This window comes from Physeter macrocephalus, chromosome 3 (genome assembly GCF_002837175.3).
Source record: "Physeter macrocephalus isolate SW-GA chromosome 3, ASM283717v5, whole genome shotgun sequence".
NCBI classification, from domain to species: domain Eukaryota; kingdom Metazoa; phylum Chordata; class Mammalia; order Artiodactyla; family Physeteridae; genus Physeter; species Physeter macrocephalus.
Genome location: NC_041216.1, coordinates 10,446,744 through 10,467,545, shown reverse-complemented (window position 1 = coordinate 10,467,545; position 20,802 = coordinate 10,446,744). Strand labels below are relative to the sequence as shown.

The following is a 20,802-nucleotide window of genomic DNA, read 5'->3' as shown; positions in this document are numbered from 1 at the left end:
CACAGTAATCATTCCCTTCTAATGTACTAAAGAATTTACTAATTTTTTTTCATCCATCTCCTCCCATTTAACTGTAAGCTCTGTGAGTATCTATTAATTAAATATCTACTAAATCATTTAATTAACTGACTATTGTTGTCTATTATGTGCCAAAGACTGTGCTAAGTAACGGAGGTACCAGATGATTGAGACATCTTATAGGTCTTATGAGGGAAGAAATCATAACGGTTACTAGTAGCAGCTCATTTATCGAGTGCTTCCTCTGTGTTAAGTGCTTGCCATATATCATAATAGTAATGACAGCGAACATTAATTAAAAGACTCTGAAAAAAACAAAAACAGACTCTGTTCTACATGCATTATTTCACCTTATAGGCCACCAAGGCCTATAAGGTGAATATTACCAGTAAAGAGCAAGAAACAGGATTTCAAGTCTTGGAACTGGCAGAATCAGGAATTGAACTAAGGTGGTGGAAGAAGGATAGGGTCAGATGTGATAAATAATTAGGACTTAGGGTCAGCAATACTAGGTGGAAGATTGGATGTGGGGGTAGAAGGAAATGGGGAAATAACTCCCAGGTTTTGATTGGCGTGGACCTAAGAGCAATAAGGCCAAAGAGAAAAGATGAAAGCCCAACTTGGGACGCGATGAGTTTGAGACGCCGGAGTACCACTCATGGATGCAGGAACCGAGAGGCTATTCCGGCCCCCTCCCTCGGCCCTAAAGAGGTGCTGGGAGAAGGCACGCAAGGTAAGAGCAGGAGGTGGGTTCCCCTCCCTCTCGGGTTTTTCAGCAGCAGCTGCAGGAAAGGCGTGCGGGACCACGAGACAAAGAGCGCGCGGGACTGCCTTGGTCCGAGCGGCCCCTTTAAGAAGCGCGCCCCCAGCTTCTAGCCCGCCTTGTATGCAAATTTGGCGGCGAGGCGGGAGCGCGCAGCTGATACCAGGGGACTGGGCTGCGGCGGTTAGTCCTCTCCCGGCCGCCGTCGCCTCCGACATATTGCCCGCTGGAGCTGCGGCGGCGAAGCGGAGAGCGCCGGGGGGAGGAGATGGGTGAGCGGCGCGGGTCCAGCTCGGCCCGGGAACGGGCGGGCTCGGGGGTTAGGACGGCCAAGCTGCTAATTGCTCCCCCACGCGGACAGGATCCCAGCGAGGGGAGGGGGAGGGGATGTGGGCGTAGAGGGACCCCGCCCCCTCCTGTCGTTTTGCGGGTGGGGCTTCTGTTGTGGGGGCGGGACATCGGAGCGGTGGGCGGGGCTTCCAAATGCAGAGGCTCCCTGGGGGCTTTGGTGAGGACCCACTCTTCTGGGCTAGAGTGGGCCGAAGCTTAGCGGCGGGCGTGGCCTTAGTGCTAAGGGCGGAGCTCCTGAGCTGTAGGCCCCGGTGCAGGGGCAAACTTTCTGGGCAGTAGGGGCTTTGTACTGGCGAGGTGGGCCGGGAAGGAGACCTTCCAGAAGAAGGGAGCCCACTCTGGAGCCGCGCTTCTGGGCAGAGAGAGCTTTTATTGGCTTGTGGGCGGGTTTTATGAGCTGACAATTGTGTGTAGGCGGGGCTTCTGGGCTGAGGGGCTTTATGTGGGTGCAGAGCTTCTAAACAGAGGAGAGTGGGTGTGGGCAGAGCATCTGGACCGAGGGTGCCTGTGTGGGGTTTTCTAAGCCAGGTACAGTAGTGCATGAACAGAGCTTTGAGGCTGGGGGCTGTTTGGGGCAGAGCTCCCGGACAAGAACTTTAACGAGACGTGTGGGAAAAGCTTCCAGGCTGAGAAGCTAGGGCAAGGGGTGTGTGTGTGTGTGTGAGTGTGTGTGTGTGTGTACTGTGTGGGGTTTTCTAAGCCAGGTACAGTAGTGCATGAACAGAGCTTTGAGGCTGGGGGCTGTTTGGGGCAGAGCTCCCGGACAAGAACTTTAACGAGACGTGTGGGAAAAGCTTCCAGGCTGAGAAGCTAGGGCAAGGGGTGTGTGTGTGTGTGTGTGTGTGTGTGTGTGTGTGTGTGTGTGTGTGTGTGTGTGTGTGTGTGTGTGTGTGTGTGTGTGTGGTGGTGCCTTGGAGCTTTGTGCAGGACTTTTGTGCAGGGTGGTGCCTGGGAGCTTGGGCTAGACTGCTAAGCCTAGAAAAAGAGGTTGCAGGTCCAAGTTTTGGCTTCACAACCACACCATACTCCCCTGACACTGTGCTCAGGCCCTGGGTCCTGACTGTGAGAGTCCAGGATGCCCACTGAGCTGGATCTTGGGTCCTGGAGAAAAAACTTCAAGGGTGCCCATAATTGTAAGCCTACAGAGAGTTGTAGTATCTGAAAGGAGCAGTGTACACCAGCGCTAAGAGCTCAGGACCCAGACCCCCAGACTACCTGTGACACAATGTAAACTGAGTTTACCAATCTGTGGAACCTTTCTGGATTCATTCCCTCATCAACAGTTATTGAGCACTTACTTCATGCTGGGCACTGTGGTGGTAGGAGGAGGGGATACAACAGTGAAAAGGACAGATCAGGATAGTGACCTCACTGACCTTCCATTCCAGTGGGAAAGATAGACAGTAAATATGTTAACAAATGAATAAGATGAAGAGTGAATTGTGAAAAAAAATAGAAATAAGATAGTTATGGGGGCAGATACTTACAAAATGGCAGGGAATGGCTCTCCAGAGAGTACAGCAAATGCAGAAGGTAGCAATAAGCTTGGTTTGCTCAGAGAGAAAGGCCAGGCTGGCTGAAGCATGGGGGTGAGGCAGGGAACGGTAGGAGATAAGTTGGAAGAGGTGGGCAGGGGCCAGATCATGGGTCTCTGTAACTGAGTGACAAAATGAGACAGCAGGTAACTGGCAGCCAGTATCATTGCTGTTATCCTTGATATATGCCCTCTGGCTTGAGGATCTACCTTATGTCGAGCCCTGCAGGAGGACGAAGAGGTCCCAACAGGACATCCTACTGTCGAAATCCACTCTGTGATCCAGGATCCTCTGGGGGCTCAGGTGGGGGCCACACTTCCAGCGCATCAGTCACCAGTGTCCGTTCCCGCACCAGGTAAACTATTTTCTGTCTCTTGTGCCTCACTGTGGGCTCTCAGAAGCAATCTGGACAAAGCTCTCCCTGACTGGGCTCTAGAGTGTGATACCCTAGATGCCAGATGGGGGCTTAAAGGGTGGGGAGCAGCAGAAAAGTCTCAGAGGGTGGTCAGTGGGAGAGATGCAGTGGGACATAGTGTAATAAACCCGAAGGCCTGGATTCCAGTTACAGTTCTGCTTCTGATTTGCTGGTGGCTTGGACAAGTTGTCTCCCCTCTCTGGGCCTCCTTTTCTTCATCTGTAAAATGGACCTAATAATTCTTTCCTTCCTGGGGAATGTTGGAAAGACTGAATCAGCTTATGAATAGGAAAAGGCTCTGTCAGCTCCTTTGTCTGACAGGCAGGATTAGGAGGACTGCATCCTTGCCCTGAGCTGCTTTTCTGTTCCTGCTCCGCAATCCTGTGCCCCAGAAGCGCTTCTTGGTAGGGTTCTCAGGCCAGCTCCTGATGTTGTTCCCTCCCACCCCCAGGAGCAGTTCTGGGACAGGCCTCTCCAGCCCCCCACTGGCCACCCAGACGGTCGTGCCCCTGCAGCACTGCAAGATCCCCGAGCTGCCAGTCCAGGCCAGCATTCTGTTTGAGTTGCAGCTCTTCTTCTGCCAGCTCATAGCCCTCTTCGTCCACTACATCAACATCTACAAGACAGTGTGGTGGTATCCGCCCTCCCACCCGCCCTCCCACACCTCCCTGGTACGTGCCCAGCTAGGACCCACTGTCTGTGTGTGTGTGTGTGTGTGTGTGTGTGTGTGTGTGTGAGTGACATGTTTGGTTTTAGTTTAGCATAGCTTACGCAGAACCCTGTGTGTTTGGCCTCATGCTGGGCATGAGAGGTATAAAAAGAACAGGAAACTGATGATTCCTGAACGCTCACCCCTAGTGTGCTCAGCACCACACTACTCAGTGTAATGGTAGCAGAGATGAATCTGACTCAGATTTTGTCTAAAGGAGCACAGTCTTAAGTCCTGTGGGGGAGGTGAGTCACAGGCATACATGGCTATTTCAAGGAGAGGAAAGAGCTCTGTGCAGAAGGAGAGGTGCAGGGGCAGGGGCATGGGTGATCAGAGCAAGAGGGCTCATACACCACTCTCTTGTCTCCAGGGACTGTCCCACTTTCCTCCTCTGGGTCCTGTTCTACTCCTCTAGGTATTTTCCTGGTCTGACTCAGCTGGAGGCCTATGAAGGTCAGAGAGTGGGGACAGTCCTGATGGAAAGGACTGGGCAGGGGGAGGTGGGTATGCGAAAAGCCCGTACATGGGCAGGGGGCCCACGTGACCCCCAGCCTCTGCCCCCTGACAGAATTTCCACCTGATCGACTTCAACTTGCTGATGGTGACCACCATTGTTCTGGGCCGCCGCTTCATTGGGTCCATCGTGAAGGAGGTGATTGGGTCCCAGAGGCTGGCCGGGGAACTCTGGGACTCCCCTTTACCCATGGGGGTACCAAGGAGGTGTGCCCAGCCCTTCAACCCTGAGGCATTTCCTTGGGGCTCCCTTTGAACTTGGTTGAAGAGTATTACATCCCATCGGCTCTTGGAGTTTCCTGGGCGTCGAGGGAAAGGATTCACCTTGCCAGGTTCTGCCCAGCCTGCTGCCCCACGTTTCCCCGGGCGGGATCACGGGCCATGCTGGGTGGGATTTGGGCACAGCCCCCATGACCTCCATCCAAGGCCCCATCCCGTCCTATCTCGCCCTGACCCAGGCTTCTCAGAGGGGGAAGGTCTCCCTCTTTCGCTCCATCATGCTGTTCCTCACCCGCTTCACCGTTCTCACGGCAACAGGCTGGAGTCTGTGCCGCTCCCTCATCCACCTCTTCAGGACCTACTCCTTCCTGAACCTCCTGTTCCTCTGCTATCCGTGAGTACCCCTCACTCCACCCCCTCACTGCCCAGCACCTGTTCCTGACCTCTGCCCTGACTGTGGCTGGGCACCGGGCCCCCATACCCAGTAGACTCACAGGCAGGCAGCAACAGTACCCTCTCACATTGTCTGACAGTATCATCCTGAGATCAGGACGATTAGCTTTCTTTTGCAGGAGCAGAAACTGAGACGGCAGGCATAATTTCCCCAAGGTGCCGTCAAGGGGGAGGTCAGAAGGGGACTCAGATCTGAGTGTATATCCCACAGCTCCTGAGGGGGTATGCACGGGCTTCGTCTTCCTCTCTCTTCCTTTCCTCTCTCTCTGGGTCTTTCTCTTTCTCTGTCTCTTTGTATATCTTAGTGTTTATGTAGTCTCTCGGTGCCTCCCCCAGGTCTGTATGCTTGCAAGCTCCTGGGTGTGTGCATGTTTCTGTGTGGGTGTCTGTGCATGAAGTGTATGTGTGTGTGTGTGTGTGTGTGTGTGTGTGTGTGTGTGTGTGTGTGTGTGTGTGTGTGTGTATCTTCACATGCATATCTGTATGTCTGTCTGTGTGTCTGCTTTGCTCACTCACTTCCTCCGTCTTGCCAGAACCCAGATTGTTGAGGATGGAAAGATAGTGTCTGGGAGGAGCACAGGCCTGCCCCTTTCTGGACTAGAATTGGGGAGAGCTTTGGCAAGATGTCCAGTCTGGCTGTTTCTGGCGCAGGCTGCTGGCTGCCTGGGCATTAACAGTCATTTCCCAACCCCTGGGCTTTCTGAGTCATGAACTTCCTCAGGCTGGGTCACCTCTGTTCCCTGGGAAGCTTCAGAGCTGGACACTCATCTCTCCCCTGCGTGATCAAAAGGTCACTGTCATGGTAGGAGCCCAATCACACTTGCTTTAGTTATAACTAGTTTTTAATTATAAGCGTGATACATGTGTCATGTAACAATATTAAACTTTACAGAAGCTTTTAACATAGAAAATGGAAGTCCCACATAATCTCAGTCCTCCAAAAAACCATTATCTTGCAGCACGTCCTTCTAAATTTTTTCTGTGCAAGTACCCACACATATACATTTTTTAAAAACAGAAATAGGGTTAATCTCCATGCATGATAATGTGTAATTTATTACATGTTCACATAGTCATATAACTTGGATATTTTCCTATGGCAGTATATATGGGTCTGCCTCAGTTGTTTAAATGGCCTCATAGTATTCCATTGAATATACTTTTCACAATTTGTTCTGTTTGTCTTCTGTTGGTGGACTTTTGAGTTGTTTCTAGGTTTTCCCTATTAGAAACAATGAGGCAGGGAACATTCTTTTGCATACATCTTTGTACACTTGTCCGATATTTCTGTACAACAGATTCCCAGAAGTAGAATTATTGCACCAAAAGGTATATTTTACATTTTTGATAGATATTAACAAATGGCCCTCCAAGATTGTACTGATTAGAAATGTCAACAGTTGCCTTAATTTGACACTTTCTGGTTACTACTCAGACATCACCCAGTGTTCATATTTTGCTTTATTTTATATTATTTAATCTTTAAATTTTTATTAATATAAGACAAGTATATCATAAAAAATCAAATTCAATAGTGCTAAAAAGCTTGATGATGGGAATTCTCTGGTGGTCCAATGGTTAGGACTCCGTGCTTTCACTGCTGAGGGTGTGGGTTCGATCCCTAGTCAGGGATCTAAGATCCCACAAGGTGTGGTGTGGCTAAAAGAAAAAAAAAAAAAAGCTTACGATGAGGAACAGCCTTTAACCCCACCCTGCAGATTTTTAGTCCCACTTTTCAAAAGCAACCTCTTTTACTCTTTCTGGTTTTAAGTGTTCTCTGAGTTCCCTCCGTAATTCTAATGTCCTTATGCTTTTGTTTCTTTCTTTACACATTTATTTATTGATTTTATAATTGGGTAATAGGTTCACATCATTAAAACTGAAAAACAGATAAAAGAATGTAGAATGAAAAATTCTTCCCTTGACTCCTGTCTCCCAGCTACCCAGTTTCCCTTCCACTCTTGGAAGGGAACCTAACCACCACAAGAGGTAACCACCATGTTTCTGGTTTCTTGTATATCCTGGAAATGAATGTTCTGTGCATATACAAGCATACCACACACACACACACACACACACACACACACACACTCACACGCACACACGCACACATGCACACGTACATTGATTCCCTGTATTGATGTAGAATGAAAAATTCTTCCCTTGACTCCTGTCTCCCAGCTACCCAGTTTCCCTTCCACTCTTGGAAGGGAACCTAACCACCACAAGAGGTAACCACCATGTTTCTGGTTTCTTGTATATGCTGGAAATGAATGTTCTGTGCATATACAAGCATACCACACACACACACACACACACACACACACACACACACACACACTCACACGCACACACGCACACATGCACACGTACATTGATTCCCTGTATTGACAGATGAAGATTTACTTCACCTTCCATCCGTACTGTTCCTAGTATTTGATAATTGTTATTATTTTAAGTTTTCTGTTGGGCCTCTTTTTCAATAATATGAGTATGCCTATGTTTTTTATTCCATCAACAATAGTCAGTGTCTTAATCCCTTTTATGTAAGAACATAATATTAGGAGTCCTGTCCATCAGCTTTTCCTCCCCTCTTCCTCCTATCACTTCCTGGCAGCTGTACTCTTATATTGTCATGCTTGACATTCACATTCTCCTATATAGCCACATTTAAGTCTTCCATTCTTTGTCTAAGGCTAATTCTAAAAATTAAAAGCCAATAAGTGACCTTGATATTATTATGAGTGTGAAAATATTATTCACTGCAGGACCGAGTAGTGTGCATAGATGATATTCCTTCTCTATATTTACTGAATTATAATCTTGGGCCTCTTTTAAAAAGAATGTTCCTAGTGTCAAGGTCAAATGGTTTCTCTTTTCTTATAATCCATCAATTGCTTAAAACCATGCCACATTTTAGTTTGCTTCATATTTAGATAGTAACTTTCTTATATAGCTTTTTATTTTTCTTGGAGTTTCTAATTGCCTTTCTTTTTTCTTGTTGACAAAAGAATGATGGGCCTTCAACATATCCTCATGTTTATCCAGCCTGTCAATCATACTACCTGTTGCCTGGAGTCCATTTTTCCCCCTCCAGAGACATCCCTTCTGGAGCCCTCCATCCTCCTGCTCCAGTCTGGAGTGGTTGCTCTTTAATCCTGCTATACAGCTCTCAGCCTGGGACTTCCTTTCACTGCCCTCCTGGGTTGGATCCACTGTTTCTTGGATCCCATGTCTTCCTCTTTCTTGGTTTTCTCCCTTATTTTGCTGGAGTGCTTTATGAGGTAATTTTCTTAACAAGGGGTATGTGGGAGGTATATACAGTCTTAGTCCTTGCATGTCTGAAAATGTCTTTATTCTGCCCTCATACTTGATTGATGGTTTGGCCAAATGTCGATTTCTAAGTTCAAATTCATATTCTCTCAGAATTTTGAAGATGTTGCTCTGTTGTCTCTAGCATCCAATGTTTCTAATGAGAAGTCTGATGCTAGTTTGATTCCAGTTACTTTGTAGATGACTTGTTTTTTCCTTTCTGAAAGCTTTTGGGAGTATTCTGTTTATCTTTTGATTATTTGAAATTTCACAAGAATGTGTCTGATATGGAACTTTTGTCATTCATCTTATCAGTACTCTAGGACTTTTTTAACCTGGAGATTTGTGTATTTCTTCAGGTCAGGGAAATTTTTTTCTATTATTTCTTTGATAATATCTTCCCTTCCATTTTTTCTGTTCTCTCTGGGACTTTTCTGCATCGGATGGTAGACCTCATAGATTGGTCATCTGTTTCTCTTATATTTTCCCTCATACTTTTCATCTTTCTCCCTTTCTTCCTCTCCCTCCATCCCTCCCTCCCTTCCTCCTCTCTTTCTTTCTCTCTCTCTGACTCTGTCTCTCTCTTTCTCTATCTATCTTTTTCTCTCTTTCTTTTTACTTTGTCTTTAGGGGGATTTTCTCAACTTCATCTTCCAGCTTTTTTATTGAGATTTTTTTCAGCAATCATATTTTTCATCTCTAAGTCCTCTTTCTTGATTTCTGATTGTTCTTTTCTCATAGCATTCTGTTCCTGTTTTAAAAATCTCTTATGTTCCCTCAATTTTGTCTTTCCACCAGGTCAGTTTTTCTGTTTCATGCTGCTAGTTTTCTAAGTGTAGTTAGTTTCTTTGGTTGTCTGTTTACATTTAAGAGCGGAGGACTGAGTAGCTTGGAATGCATTTTCTCTCCCTCTGCCATTGTATACGTGAATGGGAGGTTTGACTGGGAATTCTAAGTGTGTGGGCAGGGCACACCGACTGGTAGACTTTGCTTTAGGAAGAGTGAGTGAGGTGCTAATTGTCAGGCTGTGGGCACCCATTGACCAGAAAGGGGAGGGGGGTATTACTCTAGGGTGCTCCCATTAGAGACCTCAGTTCTCCTCAGTTTATTCAGTTTCTTTAGAGAAGAATCTTTCAGGGCAGACTGTGTCAGGTTTGTAGGAGAGTAAAGGGAGTGACTCATGAATGAATACAGATCTGTGTTTAATCCCATTTGTTCAGCCCTGCTTCTCACTTCTACCCTCTATCGAATGTGCCCACTTCAAGCCAGTCTCTCTTAGGTCACTCTGGGCAGATAAGCTCCTACCCCCATTGTAACCCTCTCATGGCACATTCTAGACCTACGCTATCCAGTTTAGTAACTTCTAGCTGCCTATTGTTATTAAACATTTGAAATAGTCTAGTTTTAACTGAAATGTGCTGTTAGTGTAAAACGTACACTGGATTCTGAAGACTTAGTACAAAAAAAGAAAGTAAAATATTCATAAATAATGATTATATATTGAAACGATAATATTGTGCTTATATTGGGTTAAGTAAAATAGTGTATTAAAATTAATTTCTTCTTTTTTTTAATGCGGCTACTAGAAAATTTTAAATTACATGTGTGACTCTCATATTTCTATTGGAGAGCGCCGCTCTAGATGATGACCTCCTCATCTGTCAACATGTTTCCATCTGCTATCTAAATTTGTCAGAATCACTTATGTACTGATAACCCCCACTCCCATTCTCTTTGCTGATATGGATTTATTTTCTACTTTTATTTATTTACTTTCTACGTTGATACTGTCACATCTAGGATGGAGAGGATGAAAGAGGATCTGCCATCTTGCATGTGAAGTTGTATCTAACTTGTGACCTGTCAGAGCAGCTACTTGCTGTTACCAAATAATTTAATTGTATCGGCAGTCCTTCTTAGTGGCAAAGCCAAGAAGATTCTTAAGTACTTGTCCTTAAGGTTGAGTCTGAAGCCCTTGTATGTTCATGTAGGTGCCCCACGCCCTCATTCCCACCTAGTGCCCTAAGAGTGTTTTGGGAATCCCATTTCAGTGTTCTTTTCTGTCGCATAGAATCATTGACCTCTTTCTTTTCTAAACAAAATTGTATTGATCTTCTACTTTAGGCCAGACACCATGCTGGTCATTGTTGCAAAGATTAAAAGAGAGTATTTATAAAAACACTAGCATAATGCCTGACTGAGCATAGAGAATCAGTACAAGCTAGGTAACTTAAGGCAAGTTAAGGAAACTGAGGCTCTTAGAGATTATATAACTTGCCCTAAATCACAGCATTAGTAAGTGGCAGAGCTGGGATTTTAATCCTAGCCTATTTGACCCCAAAGGTTATGCTCTTGACCAGAATTCTCTAAGTGATCTTACTTGAACCTTACCCTAGGAGAAGTGGAAGCATTCCCATTTTATAGGCCAGAAAGCAAAAACCCAAAAAGGCTAATTATATGAGTGCCCAAGAACACTCATATATCCCTTCCTGGAAGTTCAGAATAAAGAAAGAGAACATTACTATAGATAAGAAAATGTAGCATTCTCACTGGCTCTGGCTCCTGGCAGCAGCCCAGGGACCCTTCTGGAGCTATGTCTGGGGAAATTGAGAGGCCCTAAGCTAAAACAAGGAATGCCTGTCAGGAGCACCTAGCATGACGTTCCATGTACTGTGCTTGGCACTTACCCACTTTAATGATCTACTCTTCTGGGCTATGGGTCTGTCTAGTTTTCTCCTTAAATGATATCAGCCACACACTCCATCTCTTAACTAATTAGCTCCAGCCCTGACCTAGGGGTACTCCTCAGGGGAAGTGGTTTGTACTGTTCAAGGGCCCATTTCAGTGCCTGGCACATAATAGACACAAATAAATATTGCTCCTGAACTGTCCTCCTCTGCAAGCTAAAGAGCTGCCCCCATGTGCACCCATGACAATGTCTACCTCTCCTTTGTGGTACCATGTATATTTTCAATTAATGAATTACTTGTAGTATTTGCTGAGTATCTGTCTTGATCACCGGTACCAGACAGTTCTGGATTTGAATCCCAGCTCTATTACTTCCTTACTAGTTGTGTGACCTTTCGGAATCCGCTCCACCTGTCTGAGTCAAAGCTTCCTCAGCTGAAAAGGGCACAAACTAACAGTACCTAACACAGAGTTAGGAGAAACAAAAGAAGAGAATGCATGTAAAGCACTTAGTACAGTATCTGGAGCACAGGTTGTGCCCAGTGAATGTGGACTGTTATGATTACTGCTGGGCAGCAATAGTCTGTGAGGGCAGGGACTCATGTCTTGCTTCCTACTGTATACCTGCCGCTCAGCATAATGCTTGGCACGCACAGTGCTGATACATGGGTTGAATGACTGATCATTGGCTGGGAGGCTGTATGGCTAGAGGGACCGGTAGTGTCTCCCCTCTGAACAGCCAGGAGAGCTAAAGCCCAGGAGGAAAGAAGATTCCCTTGGTGGTTAAGATTTGGGATCCTGGCCCTTAGGCAGGCCTGCCCTCACCACTGTCTTCCCCAGCAGGTTTGGGATGTACATTCCGTTCCTGCAGCTGAACTGTGACCTCCGCAAGACAAACCTCTTCAGCCACATGGCCTCCATGGGTCCCCGGGAGGCGGTCAGTGGCCTGGCACGGAGCCGAGACTACCTACTGACACTGCGGGAGACGTGGAAGCAGCACACGCGGCAGCTGTATGGTCCGGACGCCATGCCCACCCACGCCTGCTGCCTGTCGCCCAGCCTCATCCGCAGTGAGGTGGAGTTCCTCAAGATGGACTTCAACTGGCGCATGAAGGAGGTGCTGGTCAGCTCCATGCTGAGCGCCTATTACGTGGCCTTTGTGCCTGTTTGGTTCGTGAAGGTGTGTAGCTTGACCCAAGGAGGGAAGGGGCCTCACCCTGCTGCCTGCCCCCCAGGAGCCCTCTTGCTCACATAAATAACTCTGCTGCTCTTGATGAGATTCCCATATGTGCTCTTGAGGGCCAGAGTGACTACTGCCTTCATTTTAGAGTGGAAAAAACAAGGCTCGCTGAATGGACGTGGCCCACATGAGGTCACCCAGCCAGCGAGGGGGACGTGGCATTGTTTGTAATACTTGGTAACGGAAGGCGGTGACTTGGTGTTTCAGTGTGGCGGTTTCGGCACAGGCACGTCACAATGTCCTGCTTTGTCATTAAGTTCTAAAGGCAGGACTCATCCAGATCTGAGTGACTCCAAAGGCCTGTGCTCTCTCTCTGGCTTGTATGGCCATGTGGGAAGGTACCTCCCCAGCTGGCTTGACACATTTCTCTGAGGATGGGCTCCACTGAATGATTGGGGGTTGAGAGGACTTCATGTCTATTGGGTACCTACAACCTGCTAGAGCTTTGATGAGTATTATAATCCTCCTCACGCCTCTCAGAGGTGGTTACTATTATCCTCATTTAATGAGGAAGATGAGGAAGCTAGCCCAGAGAAGTGAAATGACTTGCCCAAGGTCACATAGTGACTAAGCAGCAGAGCCAAGATTTGAACTCATTTCTGTTGAACCCCAGAGCCTGTTCTCTGGCTCAGAGTGGGAACAATTTTTCTTTGTAGAAAACTGAGTAGTGGGCATAGGGTTTAAGCCCATGATTAAGCCACCTTTTTTAGGTGTTCAGTCCTTCATCTCAGGCCACCCCGAGGTCTCTGTAGGGCTGTCTTGATCTCCGAGACAGATGGAATCAGGGATGGGGGAGGGAGTGAGGCCATTATGGGTGTCCAAGGTCTCACCCACCTCCCGCTGCCCCCAGAACACACATTACTATGACAAGCGCTGGTCCTGCGAGCTCTTCCTGCTGGTGTCCATCAGCACCTCGGTGATCCTCATGCAGCACCTGCTGCCTGCCAGCTACTGCGACCTGCTGCATAAGGCCGCTGCCCACCTGGGCTGCTGGCAGAAGGTGGACCCAGCACTGTGCTCCAATGTACTGCAGCACCCGTAAGTCTGCCCTTCTCTGCTCGACCCCAGCCCACCCTGGTCAGTGTCTGGAGTCACTCACCTCCCTGCTCATCAACTCATTCATTCAATCAGCAAATAGTTATTGAGCATGTCTTGTATGCTAGGCCTTGTGGCCAGAGTGGGATATGGCAGGGCCCAGGAAGGACATGTCTCCTGTCCTTGGGTAACTTGCAGTGTCTTGAAGGTGGGAGGAAGGCAGGTGGTAAATTCATAGACTCATTGGCTTTCTCATTCACTGACTTAGGTACTTGCTCATTGGCTGATTTGCTCATGCATTCACTCATTGCTTCCCTCCTTCCACTCACTCATCCATCCAATCATTGGCTAATCTGCTCTTTCAGAAAGCATTTACTTCTACCTAAGCTGTCCCAGGCCTGGTGCTGTGTATTCGACAAAGGAGCTTGGACTTTGACCTATAGGCAGAGGGGAGCTATGGAGGGTTTTGAACAGTGGAGGGACCCATTCCAAGGTGTGCCTTAGAAACATCAGTCTGGTAACAGGGTATGATGCTGTGTTAGTTGATAACATACCCTGGCCAGGGAGGGAAAGCCACAGGGAGGAAATGGCCAAGACGAGACCCCTTGAGGAGTTACAGTCCAGTGCAGGTGATAGCCATGTACACAAAGAGTTAGGATGAGTGGGGTGAAAAAGGCCCAGCTGCAGGGTGGCATTGCACTCAGAGCAGAGGCAGAAGTCACCCTGCTCAGGAGCCCTGAGGGGCTGGGCTGTCCTCCGCTCAGCCTGACCCATCCTTCCTGGTGCCTAGCATTTCTACAGCCCTTCATCACCGTCTTTTTACCCCGGTTATGCTAATTTTCCTGCCTGTATTCCCCCATTAGACTGGAAGCTCCTCAAGGCTGGGACCATCTCTGAATCACATCTGAGTCTTGGGCCCAGCACAAGGCCCAGCCGAGAAGAGGCCCCTAGGACAGGTTTGTAGAGGTAGGCCCACAGAGATGCAAAGGGAGGCCGCAGAGGCCAAGCCTCCTGATGTTGGCCCTCCATGCCAGTCAGGGTCCCTCTCAGGCTCTGTCCAGGTGGTCCAGAGAGGGGATGGATGTTGCCAAATGGGCTGAAGTGGGGCTTGGCTTAGCCTAAGGCTCTGAGGGGAGGGGGGAGTAGAAAGAGAGTACATGGCTGAATATGAGGATAAACCTGCCCACGGCTCACCATGGTCCACAGGTAAGATCCAGGCTCCTTCACTTGGCTTCCCATGATGAACTGACTCCTGCCAGCCTTTCTGCTCCGTCTCTTCCCATGCCCCAACTCATACTCTGCTCTAGCCAGACCCAACCTCTTCGGATCCTCCAATTCTGTATGTTCTTTTTTTTTTTTTTTTTTTGGCTGCATTGGGTCTTCGTTGCTCGCACGGGCTTTCTCTAGTTGTGGCTAGCGGGGGCTACTCTTTGTTGCGGTGCGCGGGCTTCCCACTGCAGTGGTTTCTCTTGTCGCAGAGCATGGGCACTAAGCGTCCACAGGTAAGATCCAGGCTCCTTCACTTGGCTTCCCATGATGAACTGACTCCTGCCAGCCTTTCTGCTCCGTCTCTTCCCATGCCCCAACTCATACTCTGCTCTAGCCAGACCCAACCTCTTCGGATCCTCCAATTCTGTATGTTCTTTTTTTTTTTTTTTTTTGGCTGCATTGGGTCTTCGTTGCTCGCACGGGCTTTCTCTAGTTGTGGCTAGCGGGGGCTACTCTTTGTTGCGGTGCGCGGGCTTCCCACTGCAGTGGTTTCTCTTGTCGCAGAGCATGGGCTCTAAGCGCACAGGCTTCAGTAGTTGTGGCTCGCGGGCTCTAGAGCGCAGGCTCAGTAGTTGTGTTGCATGAGCTCAGTAGTTGTGGTGCATGGGCTCAGTAGTTGTGGCGCATGGGCTCAGTAGTTGTGGCGCACGGGCTTAGCTGCTCCACGGCATGTGGGATCTTCCCGGCCCAGGGATCGAACCCCTGTCCCCTGCATTGACAGGCGGATTCTTAACCACTGCGCCACCAGGGACGTCCCTTTATGTACTATTGTATCCAGGCTTTTGCATCCAGGCTTTTGCCTATGGTGCATGTTTTGCGTGGAGTGACCTTTCCAACTTTCTTTTCCTGTTTAATTACTCTTCATCCTTTAGCATTTTGCGTCCTCCAGGAACACTTTCCTGACCACCCAGGATAGGTTCAGTGTCCCTGCCCTGCCTGTGCTCCCCCTCTGCTGTGTTTGCTTAGTTACTTGCCTGTCATTCCAAGACTAAAGCTCCTGGAAGTCAGGGTCCTTGTCTGTCTAGCATTCGGCCATCTCCTCACTCCTGGCAAAATGCCTGGCTTGTGATAGGTCCAACAGCAAATTTTTTGTGTTTTTTGTATGTAAGCTTTTTTTAAGGTAGAATTTCCATACAGTGAAATTCACAGATCTTGAAGTGTACAATTCTTTGAGTTTTGATAAAGACATACACACCCATGTAACCCTTCCCCCATCAAGATACAGAACATTTCCAGCCCCTCAGAAAATTTCCTTATGGCCCTTCCCAATGACCCCCTCCCCCTGGCAACCATCTTTTCATTTCATTTCACCATAGGTTAGTTTTGCCTATTCTACAGCTTCATGTAAATTAAATCATACAGTAGACATTCTTCTTGGGTCCAGCTCCTTTCATTCAGCATATTGTTTGTGAGGTTCATCCATGTTGTTACATATGACATGGTAACTGTTTTTTAAATGAAGGAATCAACAGGACAGGAGCATGAGGTTGAGCTTCTTGTGGACAGTTATTCTCAGTCCTCTGGCCCAGGACCCTTAGATTTCCTGGGAGATCTCAAAGAACAATGGAAGAAAATTCACTGGTCCCACAACCTTATTCACATGCTCTCTGGGGCGTCTCTGTGCCAGGCCTGGGGCATGCTCTGAGGACACAGAAACGAACTGGACACCATCCCTTCCCCTTCAGCACTCCCAGACTAGTGAGGGATACAGGGAAATAAATAAGTGACAACACATTGGGGAAAGTGGACCAGTAGCAGGAGATTCAGGGAGCATTTAAAAGATGCTGAACTCGGGCTTCCCTGGTGGCGCAGTGGTTGAGAATTCACCTGCCGGTGCAGGGGACAGGGGTTCGTGCCCCGGTCTGGGAAGATCCCACATGCCGTGGAGCGGCTGGGCCCGCGAGCCATGGCCGCTAAGCCTGTGCGTCCGGAGCCTGTGCTCCACAACGGGAGAGGTCACAACAGTGAGAGGCCCGCATACCGCAAAAAAAAAAAAAAAAAAAGAAAAAAAAAGATGCTGAAGTCTGTGGAATAAGGCATCTGGAAGAGCAGTCCAGCTGGAGCGAGCACCTTATGAAGAGACAGGAGCAGTCAGGTGTGCTGGAGGAACTAGAGGCAGTTCTGGGTGGCTTGAGCAGGCGCTGTGTGGTGGGGGTCATGGAAGGCCACACCGGGACTCGGAGGCCATAACACATCGTTGGGGACTTGACTCCAGGGGCACCGGAAAGCCTTCAAAGGGTTTTGAGGAGAGACTAGTCAGGGTCAGCTTGGTGTTTTACAAAGACCACTTGGGCAGCTGTGTGGTGGACTGCTGGGAGGCTAGAGGTGAGACTGATGGGAGGCTAGATGAAGAAAATGACCCCAGGGAGGGAAAAGGGTTTTCTTGAACTCCCTCAGAGACATGAATGTCAGCCCTAAACCTTCCGACTCCCAGTGCAGTGAATTTCTTACAATTCTTACCCATTTTACAGAAAAGGCAACTAAGACCCAGAAAAGGAAAGTCACTGTGTCTAAGTGATAGAAATGGGAGTAGAGCCCTGGTGGTCACCCCATGCCCAGTCTTCTCACATCCCCTTGTGTGGGTGAGCTGGGCATAAGGGGGTTCTGTCGGGCTGTGCCTCCAGGTGGACTGAAGAATGCATGTGGCCACAGGGCGTGCTGGTGAAGCACAGCAAGAACGTCTACAAAGCTGTGGGCCACTACAACGTGGCCATCCCCTCCGACGTCTCCCACTTCCGGTTCCACGTGAGTCTCCTCCCCTGGGAAGGAGGGATGGGGCCTGATCTAGAGGGCAGGAGGATCAGCTGGGCAGGAAGGTGACGTCATAGCAAGAGGCGGCTATTTTCAATATTTCCCAAATCCCAAAGAAGACAGTGCACATGTGCAGCCCAAGGACAGCCATACAAATGATCCCTTCATAACTGTAGCTCACTTGGTACCAGATCTTTGAAAACATTGGGTAGAGGTAGAAAAGATGATACAACAAAAGGAGGGGTTCTTGGTGGTGAAAATAATTACACTCATCATTCCTTATTGTGTGCCAGGCACTGCAGTAAACACTTCCCATGCACCTTCCCATTCAGTCTTCATCAGAACCTTGTGTATGAAAGAAATACCAGGGCTGTCCTGGTTTTCAGGTACTGAAATCAGCTTAGAGAGTTTAACTTGTTCCAAGGGTGCCTTACTGGGAAACTTGGGAACTAATGGTAATGGCTTATGGACTCAGTACTATGGAAAGGGCTGCTCAAAATCATCTGGGCTGGTGGTCTCCATTTTATTTACTTATTTTACTGTCAAAATCCTTTTTTCCAACTCAGTCAAACTAAAGTTCAGTATATAGGACCTCATGGCGCTGCTCTGTTTGAATGGGTTGGAACTCCCCTCACTTCCTGCTTACCACTGTGGTAGCCCCTAAAAGACCTCCTGGAACCTGGGGCTCTGAGGAACACAGTTTGAGAAATCATTGATCCGGGCTAACCTCTTCTTTTCCCAGTAGAGAAACCTGAGGTTCAAACAGGGAAGGGACTTGCCCAGGGTCCTACAGCCTGTCAGGTGCAGAGCTGAGCCTGGCGTGCTGGTCTCTCGGACTCCTGTTTCCTGGCATTTCTCCTGCCATCCTATAATCAGCTCTTGAGGTTTAGGTACTTTGGCCCCTGCAGAATCAAGATCCCTGGACATCGATCATTCTTTTAAACTGACGAGAAAAATTTTCTTAGTCTCTACACACTCTACCTTGCCCTGTAGACACCAGGTAAGAGTGATGTGTCTCCGTGTCCCCTGGAAGCTTCCAGCCTAGCGGGGGATGCTACACATGAAATAGTAAATGACTCAGGCTGTAGAGTCTATAATAACTTTCCATGCCTCTGTCATAAGATTCTACTTTGTTCAGGCCTGACAGTACCCAGGAAGTCACATATAATAAGGTGTTGGTTTTCGACCGCAAAAGTTTGAGACAACAAGCAGGACCGCTCAAGAAAAGCTTCTGGGAGGAGGTGGAAGTTGATCCGGATCTTTTTTTTTTTTTTTTTTGATCTGGATCTTAAACAGCTTCTGTGGGAAGCAGTAGTCTTGACAGAAGGAACACCACAAACAAAGGCAGAGAGATGGCAAGGTCCACGCCCAACCCTACGAAGTCTTTCCTCCCCACCCAAGTCTGCATGGGGCCCAAGAGCTTGACCCCTTCACTGGCCTACCCAGAACCCCCTTCCAAGAGGCAGGTTTCTGGAGCCCACTTTCCAGTCCATGCCTACTCTTTCCTGGGCAGTTCTTTTTCAGCAAACCCCTGCGGATCCTCAACATCCTTTTGCTGCTGGAGGGCGCTGTCATCGTCTACCAGTTATACTCCTTAATGTCCTCTGATAAGTGGCACCAGACCATCTCACTGGCACTCATCCTCTTCAGCAACTACTACGCCTTCTTCAAGCTGCTGCGAGACCGCCTGGTATTGGGCAAGGCCTACTCGTACTCGGCCAACCCCCAGAGGGACCTAGACCACCGGTTCTCCTGAGCCCCAGGGCGACCCAGGGACAGCATCCAGGCTTCAGCCAGGGGCTCCCTGGGAAGCGGCTGTTGGGGAGGGATGGGTGAGGGGCAAAAAAAAAAACAAAAACAGACAAAAAAAAATCCACCAGAGCTTTGTATTTTTGTTACATACTGTTTCTTTCTTTGATAATTGATGTGATTATGAGGAGAAAAAAAAAGTCCTATTTTTATACTCCCAATAAGCCTGTGTCCTGTATTTCTTTCTCCTTTTCTTGCCTGTCAGGCAGAGAGCAGAGGTGTGGGATTCTTGGCCAGGACACCCCATGTGTGGCTTCTGGGGCCCCTGTGAGCTCTGCCTTCTCCGGTGGAGAAAAGATGAGACACCCGAGGTCACCGTAGCATGGTAGCTGCTGCTGGCTGAATGATCGCTGTGTGCCAGAGGCTGCTCTACGTGTATTACAGGCCTTGTCTTAATCCAGTTTTTATGACAACCCTAGGAGGTAGGTGCTGTCACTCTTATAGATGAAAACAGGAGCTCAGGGAGCTATCTATCATGACTTGCCCAAGGTAACACAGCTAGGAAGTGGTAGCGCTGGGTCCCAAAACCCTCTGAAAGATAACACTACTATCCCAGCAGAATGTGATGTACTAATTCCCAGCACTCAGTCACTGAGACCATGCTCTGTGTCAGATGCCGTGGTAGATGGTGAAGGTGCCAAGACACAGAAACAAACAAGTCACTACACTGGGAGGGGTATAACAGTTACAAGGTACAGAATAGCACAGGGGAGAGAACATTTAATGCTCTCTGGACTTCTTGGAGGAGGGGATAGTCTGAGTTGTATTGGCCACTTCCTAGGTGGACAAGAGGGGGTAAAGGCGCTTCAAGCCGAGCAGTAGCATTCTGGGGTATTTGGGGAAGGTAAGCAGAAAGTGGTTCCTAGAGCAAGAAAGATAAGGAAAGTTGGGGGGAGGTGGGCTGGATCTGGAAAGGTCTGCAGGGACTGGATCAGGGAGGACCCATGGCTCTAGGCTAGAGAGGGTGTGTGAGCAAGGCCAAGGGCTTGAATGGAAACAAAGCCGCTTGGAAGGCCACCTGGCTCCTGTGGAGCATAGGATGGAAGGCTCAGGGGCTGGCAGGAGAGGAGACACGGTCATAGCCATTCATCTAGTCTGCCCGTGTCCCCTGAGCCCTTGTTTGGCTACAAGTTATGCAGATGCTCCAATGGTGGTGTACAGGAGGCAGACACTGCAGCAAATGTTTGTGGTACTCTGCTGAGGCAGGCATTGTGCCAGGCACTGGGACAGAAACAAAGATGAGGAAGATACTGTCCCTTCATAGACAACCAGGAGAGAGAGACACCTTGTGAACAACTTAGATTGCCAAGTGCTGAGGAAAATGTGTGTCCAGGGCACCGGGGAGCAGAGAGGACAGATAGTCTGACTCTGTCTGGAAAGACAGGCTTTTTCAAGAACGTGAAAATTGTATTCGGTCTTGAAAGTGAGTAGTTCACCTCATAGTCAAGGGGGAAGGGAGGGCATTGCATTCCAAGCAGAGGAAAGAGCATATGCAAAGGCACGAAAGAAGATAGGAGCATATCTGGGGGAATGTGGTTCCCCAAATATGGATGGAGCCTGGGTTGCCTGGTAGGGAGTAGCCCAAGAAGCCAGTAAGGACCAGCCTAACTGTCAGATTGAAATGTTTGGGCATTACCTAAGGTAGGAAATCACTAAGCGGAGGACATGATAAGGTCTCTGCTTTTAAAGAGATAATGGGTGCAAGTGGGAGAACCTGGAGGC

General features: G+C 48.4%; 1 protein-coding gene across 4 annotated transcripts; it reads left to right on the top strand.

Moving 5' to 3' along the window:
* The first annotated feature begins 135 nt into the window (after positions 1 to 135).
* TMEM39B (transmembrane protein 39B) lies at positions 136 to 19,258 on the top strand. Of its 4 annotated transcripts, none has more exons than XM_007125108.4 (9): positions 136 to 751; positions 2,896 to 3,022; positions 3,534 to 3,753; positions 4,360 to 4,443; positions 4,763 to 4,917; positions 11,820 to 12,156; positions 13,067 to 13,254; positions 17,145 to 17,265; positions 18,785 to 19,258. In XM_007125108.4, exons 1-9 carry the CDS (start codon positions 649 to 651, stop codon positions 19,025 to 19,027), a joined length of 1,578 nt encoding a protein of 525 aa, XP_007125170.1. In that variant the 5' UTR covers positions 136 to 648; the 3' UTR covers positions 19,028 to 19,258. The 4 variants fall into 4 exon arrangements, with proteins under 4 accessions (XP_007125170.1, XP_028342694.1, XP_007125171.1 ...); XM_007125109.2 differs by lacking the exon at positions 136 to 751 and adding an exon at positions 943 to 1,053; XM_007125111.3 differs by lacking the exons at positions 136 to 751; positions 2,896 to 3,022 and adding an exon at positions 4,162 to 4,244 and having other exon boundaries at positions 3,663 to 3,753.
* Positions 19,259 to 20,802: the final 1,544 nt, after the last annotated feature.